The sequence below is a fragment of the Engraulis encrasicolus genome, chromosome 1 (assembly GCF_034702125.1).
Source record: "Engraulis encrasicolus isolate BLACKSEA-1 chromosome 1, IST_EnEncr_1.0, whole genome shotgun sequence".
NCBI classification, from domain to species: domain Eukaryota; kingdom Metazoa; phylum Chordata; class Actinopteri; order Clupeiformes; family Engraulidae; genus Engraulis; species Engraulis encrasicolus.
This window is the reverse complement of record NC_085857.1, coordinates 52,814,040-52,821,476: the sequence shown is the minus strand read 5'-3', so window position 1 is coordinate 52,821,476 and position 7,437 is coordinate 52,814,040. Positions and strand designations below refer to the sequence as shown.

General features: G+C 38.2%; 1 protein-coding gene across 1 annotated transcript; it reads right to left on the bottom strand.

The window, feature by feature from the left end:
* Nucleotides 1–4,234: 4,234 nt before the first annotated feature.
* Nucleotides 4,235–6,155, bottom strand: LOC134454404 (NACHT, LRR and PYD domains-containing protein 1 homolog). Its single transcript, XM_063205387.1, has 3 exons — nucleotides 5,217–6,155; nucleotides 4,918–5,028; nucleotides 4,235–4,395 (listed from the first exon to the last, which is right to left on the bottom strand). Exons 1-3 carry the CDS (start codon nucleotides 6,136–6,138, stop codon nucleotides 4,361–4,363), a joined length of 1,068 nt encoding a protein of 355 aa, XP_063061457.1. The 5' UTR covers nucleotides 6,139–6,155; the 3' UTR covers nucleotides 4,235–4,360.
* Between the last annotated feature and the right edge of the window lie 1,282 nt (nucleotides 6,156–7,437).

The window sequence follows — 7,437 nt, the reverse complement described above, 5'->3', positions numbered from 1 at the left end:
CTTTCATAGCTCCTATGAAAAATTGATATTAGTGGCATCTTCGCCATGTTATTAAAAAAATGACAGAACTCACCACTATGACATTTACAGTTTTAGAAAGACTCAATGTCTGTTTTTAACATATCCAAAAACTGGGGTGGTGCTCTGTCTCATTTTTTAAGAATGGACTTGTAAAAACGGCTGTGTGACATCTGCAGCTTGCTGCTCTATTGAGGTGGGGCCCCTGCTCTGATCTTTGCAGGCTACATGGGGGCCCTATCTACCAGTATTTGCCATGAGGCCCTATGTGCAATTGTTCCGCCACTGTGAATGACTTGAGCAATTTGAGTCAGACATTTTTGATACAAGATATTTGACTTGAGCATTTTCGACACACTCAATATAATACGGCAAAAAAAGTAAAAGTGGCTGTTGACAAGAGTTTTTTTTCAGCTTTTTCTGTAACTACATTCCAGTAAATCAAAGGTTATAGACGTGTGTAAACTTCATCTTTAGGCACTGAAAACCAAATACCGGAATAAAGTGATGAAATGTTGAATCACTGAAACATCCCCATAGATCTTGAAACAAGTACATCCTGACTATCACCACATCTCAATGCTTTTTATTACAATTCATAACAATCTTTAATAACTTGTTTACTAACTTTGATGCAGTTCTGATTTGTTTTGGATTGTATATGAGATATTACCTTTAATCATATGATTATTCTGTCTACATTTGATATGTGTTTCACTCCATGCAGACATGTATGTCCGTTTGGGCAAGCTCATCAGGATTACTGTAGAACATTTAACATTAATGCTTATATTGCTCAGCTCTGTGACAGAGTTGACCCTAGATGAGCATTCTTTCAGTATTGCAGTGGTCTAGCACTATGCTCAGGGTAGCTCAGTCATGGTGATTGGAGGGGCAGGACAGCTGTTTAGTCAGGTTACCTCCTTACGAACAGTCTCCTCCTTTTGTATCATCACTGTTTTTTTTCTCTTCTCCATGATAATAAAAGTGTCCCACCCCCCAAAAAAACCATGACAAAGGTGACCTGTTCATAGAACTTGGCCCCGCCCCAGTCCTAACCATGACCGAGGAACCTAGCGCATTGTATGGGTTCATGGCAAAGGTCAGTGTGATGAATTAGTTGATATGCACCTCTGTTAACAGAGCAATGTTGCAGAAGTGATAGGGAATTTGAAATATATGGAAATAAAATATCAAAATATATTTACAGCTAAAAGATATTCATTGAAAAAATCATATGCTGAAACAAAGTTTGGCAAACATCCTGTATCAAGACAATGTGTTAACAATGCTACTTCAGCAATCAGAATGATGCAATTCATTTATCACTACTGCAATTCAAGACTTACTTTACGGTATAATAGCAAAATGTTAACTCCTACAGTGTTGAGGTTTAAACACATGGCCATAACCTTTAATTCACAAACATTTAGTTACCAAAAAAATTAGTTACCTAAAAGCTAAAAGAAAAAGAAAAATAATAATGGTATATAAATCACTCAACAGTTTCTCATTGTGTGCTTCCAAAATACTAAAGTCACATTTATTGTATCAAAAATGCCCAAGTCAAAGTGTCAGCCCAAATAGATTGGCACCCAAAAGTCTGCAAAGGTCATGATTATGTCCCCTACCACAAATTCAGGAGGGCCCTGGACAAATGCCCTGCTTGTCCCACTATAGCTCCGCCCCTGGTAATTCATGTGACTTAGGCATTTTCACAGGAGCTGCGGATGTAACAGCAAAGGGGTTTTCAAGAGTCATTACAAGACATTGATGCAGAACACCATCCCAGTTTTTGGATATGTTATAAACAGACATCCTATCTTTCCAAAACTGTTCAGTTCATTGTGGTGATTGCTGTCATTGTTTTGGTATAGCATGGCAAAGTTGCCCCCCAATATCAGGTTTTCATAGGAGCAGTGGAAGTCACACAACAGTGGGTTTTTAAAAAATCATTGTGACCAAATGAGGCAGAATACCATCCCAGTTTTTGGATATGTTAAGAACAGACATCTAATCTTTCCAAAACTGTTGATAATATGGTGGTGAGTCGTGACATTTTTTTTAAATAACCTGACAAAAATGGCACCAAGTTTCAGTTTTTCCATTTTAAAGACTTCATATCTTCTAAACTGTTCATCGCAGAAGATCAGTCTTTCAACACAACATGAACAGAATCGTTGGGAACATACATTGTCCTTATCAAACCTCTGTCTTTGAAAATGCACTTACCACAGACCTTCAAAGATGCCCTCAAATAATTCAAAGGTGACATTTTTCTGAGCAAGTTTAAGCCCCCACACAAATGTGATAAATCACAAGAGGATGTGTGAAAATCCACATTTCACAAGTACATGTTCCAAATGTTACCCCTTGAAATTCATAAGGACCTACTTAAAGTAGTTTTTTAGATACAACACTCTGAAAGTGGGCTCTCTGAGAAGTCTGTTCCAAACGAGTCAGGGGGGTACCTGACAAAAACATTTTTAATGACAAAACTATAAGGAGTTGAGAGCTATAATTTTGCACTTTTCCTTTTGGGACGTCTGTGAACCTTGGTGATTTTTTTCTGCCAATTTTGAGATGGTCGTGCGGGATGATTCGGAGATTTGGCGTGGAATGACCCTTGAGCAAGAAATCGGCCCGACTCTCAAAAAGTCGTGCGAGTGCCAAATTGGGGCAAAAGTCGCACAGTGTAAGTCCAGTTTAAGTAAGCCGTACATGCTACACGGATACATTGACTTTCACTAGCTTAGCGACATATTCCCTCTTTTAACTTGTCTTAAAGCAAGACAACGCTTAACATGAAAAATAAGACACGTTACCACCTTTATAAACCCCAGCCAACGATTTTAACTGTATTAAGCCCCAAAATAGTGGCATACCCCTTTAATATTGATGATTTTGGCATACAGCTCATGAAAACCCAATATTCATATCTCACAAAATTAGATTTCCATACCAAGTTTTTCTATTTTTGTTACAAATCTAATTCTAATTGCCAGACAGAACATTCCATTGACTTTCAATGGGGTTTCATTTTGGGAAATTAGAATTAGATTTGTAACAAAAATAGAAAAACTTGGTATGGAAATCTATGGAGTATAATGAAGAGGGAAGTGTGGGTCACCAGATCAAAGAACAAAAAACAGCTGGCAGCTAAGCATCAATGATATCTGGGCTTTCATAACCTTCATGCAATGCCACTGCCATTGACTTCAATGTTAAACACAGTCAAGTCAGCAGTCTAACCCATGACTGCCGTTTTGAGTAATGAACAAGGATGAGACTTTTTAAAGCCTCAGGAAGCTTTTACCAGTGTTTAAAGTTAATTGGTTAATTCAGATAATTAGGTTAATAGCTTGTTTAGACAACCTTTTCATGATATGCTAATTTTGTGAGATATGAATATTGGGTTTTCATGAGTTGTATGCCAAAATCATCAATATTAAAACAAAACAAGACCTGAAATATTTCAGTTGGTGTGCAATGCATGTAAAACATATGAACGTTTATTTTTTATCATTACATTATGGGGGAAAAAATTAACTTTAACACAATATGCTAATTATTTGAGAAGGACCTGTACATGTCATCATCATCATCATTCAAAAACACACACAAACACATGAAACATCATACGTAATACAGAGAAGTTGTATCTTTACATAGTTCCCTGTGTATTATTAAAGTTAGGTAAATGTCATCATCGTTGTCATCATGCTCATCATCATCCTCATCATCATTTAAAAAAACACATGAAGCATCATCATCACAATCAGCATATGTGCACATTTACAGTATAGGCCTATCATAAAGCTAACAGACAATGGGACCCATCTAACATCATAGACATGTCATTGTATACATTTATATGTTTTACACTTTGAAGCAGAATTGCCTGTTAATATCAGATAAACATCATCATACACAAGCGAAACATCATACATCATACAAAGAGACTGTGGCTGTACATGGTTCACTGTAAATGTCATCATAATCATCATTAAAAACACAACTGACACATCATACGTCATACAGAGAGTTTGTGGCTGTACATAGTTCTCTGTAAATATCAGTAAATATCATCAAAATCATCATGAATAAGAACTTCTGGATATCATCATCATCATCATTAAAAAACACACACATGAAACATCAAACATCATTCAGAGGGTTTGTAGCTGTACCTAGCTCATTGTACATCGCTCTGAATAATAACTTTGGGGTAAATCATAATCATCACTTGGAGGTCATTCAGAGGACTTCTCAGTAGGCCTACAGCTCTTGATACTCCCCAGGAGAATGGACTTGAAGGTCATCTGGCGACTGGACTTGAAGGTCAATCAGACAACTTCTCACAGTTCTTGGTATTCTCTGGATGAGATCGATTCAGGAAAAAAATACACTTTCAATATTTAAAAAACTAACGCAAACCAGGAAAAGATCTTTTGTTTCTGAATACTTGACTATGGAAAATATTTCCCAACAGGATTAACAGCATATGGCTATTCCGCAATGTTAGAAAGCATACTATTATCAATAATGGTTTATTGGCATTTCATTGTTTGAACCAAGAAAAATTGTTTAGGGAATGTGCATGTGTCAAAGTGTTACTAGGCACATACAAGTATTAGTATTTAAATGGTTGGGATTAATGTCAGTACGTAGAGAATTATTCCATTAAAAAACACCATAGTGAATAACAGTTTTCTTCGTCGACCATAGTTTGCAAAATTACGACCGTAACCTACAGCATGTTTCAGTGAACATGATTCTGGCTAAGGAGGACCATCTCAACAAAATACATGGTATTTCGCAACAAACTCTGACTCTGTGNGTGTGTGTATGGGTGTGCAATATATGAATTTCATTTGTCACACAAATAAGTGCCATTACCCTGTGAGCTGGATCCGTAGAAAATGTTAACAGAGCCGCCGATGGTGACGTCACTCAACACAGGGGCGTTGGCCACACCTCCAGAGCCAGCTGTGGCACTCACACCCACCCCTGCAGCCATGGAAACAAGTAACCATGGGAAGGAATGGAATTTTATGAAAATATTAACAGTTTATAAATGCAAATAAACAAATGAAGGGTGGGAAACAAAGGAAACAAAAAAAGTTTTAGCTTTTAGCTCAAAAATACTAAAGGTTTTTACACACGTTTTGTAAGAAACTGTTCATGGAAGTGCGTACCTTTGCTTGACTGAGTGCCCATTTTCCTCTCCTGTTCATTTTTCCCTGTAGCACTGTTTGTGTTCTTTACCTCTTCACCATCTCTTGAATGTCCTGATGCTGCTGCACACATTGTAGTGTTCTCTGGCTCTTCTTCCATCTCGTATCTGTCTAATGTTGCCTTCCATATGGACTGCCCTGCACTGACAAGCTCCAAATCAAAAGAGCTTTTCACCTTGTCAATGTCAATAACCACTTTAAAGAAGTATGGGCGGGTAGTGTATTCCAGTGGAAGAGCTGCAGGAGTTATTCTTGCATCACCAGTGGAAGCCTTGAGGCTACATTTGGTGTAAAACCAAACGGAAATGTATGGCGGAGGATTTATGACCTCTCTTGCATGTGGAAAGTATTTCTTAATCTCCTCTTCGACAGCTTGAATCATTGACGCATCTCGTGGCACTACGTATGTAAAAAGCACCAGGGGTGTCACTCTGGTTCTGTAGGTTAACACCTCAAGGTGGGTTTTCATGGGGATGCCAATTTTCAGTAAGGCCCCTATCAGTGAGAAGGAGGGATTCATGAGCTTTGCATGGAATCGCGTCAGCTCACAGGTTTCAAGATGCACTCCACCATCAACCGAATGCAGAACCCTCACAGCTTCATTGAGAGCAGAATCTGAACCATCCAGGCAGGCGAAATGGAGAAAGTGAGCTTCCAACAGTTCACCTGACAGCACTTTAATGTTCATCAAAGGACCAATTGGTGAGTACTGTAACATGGCAAGCTCTTCCCTGAAGATGTCAGGGTTATTGAAGTGATACTGCAGAGTCACATCCCTCACACATACCCAGCGCAAGCCAGACACGGTGCACTCAAAGCTTCCTGAGGGAGAGCTGTGTGCATACACAAGCACTCCTGTAGCCATAGAAACAGCAGGCGTCATTGGGGTCCAGTCTGAGGTGTCCACTATGTCTTCACATGATTTGCAGCAGTTAGTTGGTCTGTCATACTGACTGGGAGATGCTCCAGTTGAACTGTCCAAACTTAAATAGATTTTTTCACAGACACATCACAAAGACAAGTAAGAGGTGGGCAAACTATTAAAAATCTTGAATTGAAACCAAAATAACAAGTAACATCTTATACATACAATGCAATTATACAGTATGCATATGGCCATACAACTTGTATAAAAGGGAATGCAAATTTTGCATGGAAATACTTAATGCATGCATGTATATACGTATTTGTTCATAAATATAAAGATAAGGTTATTTATCAAATATGATGTATCAACAGATGTATCAACATGGCATATGCATACATACCCAAGCATAAAGAAATATGGCAGATTTAAATATTTACATTTATAATCCCCGAAGATAGGACCCCAGGAAGACTACCGAACTGCTATGGCACAAGCTAATGGGGATCCTTTAATATAATGATAAAAAAATAGATATACAGTAACATTACACTAGGCTATATGTTGGCTACACATCCTCATGCCTAAGACAAAACACAGTAGTGAGGTCGTTTAGATGTGGTTTACCTGTCTGTTTCCTCTTGGATGGAAATGAGTGGTAGTGCTGCTCCCCACAGATCAGGGTCTTCATCTTCTTCCTCATCTTCAAAACACAAAATGTACAAAAACACACATCACCTAACATATCCAGTTCTTGGAAGTATTGTTTTCTGGAAATATAAAACAATAGCTATTTATAGTAAGGTCGCCAAATTCCGCCCACTTCACTGATCACTTCACTGAAAACGTGATAATATCACTATTTCAAATAGGCCTACTATTTAATTATGCTATCGTATATTTTTGGATACCGGCAACTGTGTAGATGAGGTAATGAGCAATATTAGCTAACATTGGTAGCCCTTTCTATCGTAATTTGGCGATAACGTCCAGCCTGTCCAAAATCTAGTTTCAGCAGCACAATTCACAGGGAAAGGCTCCCAATTCCAATTCCAATTGATTAGTTTGGTCGTTACTGTGGAAACGGTTGAATAATGTTGGTCCTAAAGCGAAACAGGGAAGCGGCCAGGGCAAGTTTTTAGCCAGAATGTCGTTGTGAAATTAAAGTTCCATCTCTTTCATGCTGCCGTTACGACACCCTTCATTAGGGCCTACAATGCTGTCTATGGTCGTTTGACTCGGTTTTAAAAGTTATTACATTTAAAATTGTAAGCATACAAACTCTGTATCATGTCGATATCCATTCCTGACTTAAAC

What these genes read in the sequence shown, in the direction of transcription:
- LOC134454404 (XM_063205387.1), bottom strand. Translation starts at nt 6,138, where the DNA reads ATGACGCCTGCTGTTTCTATGGCTACAGGAGTGCTTGTGTATGCACAC. An exon ending in GGGCACTCAGTCAAGCAAAG is followed by an intron (nt 5,029 to 5,216) that starts GTACGCACTTCC and finishes CCATGGCTGCAG; the next exon opens with GGGTGGGTGTGAGTGCCACA. An exon ending in CTACGGATCCAGCTCACAGG is followed by an intron (nt 4,396 to 4,917) that starts GTAATGGCACTT and finishes GATCTCATCCAG; the next exon opens with AGAATACCAAGAACTGTGAG.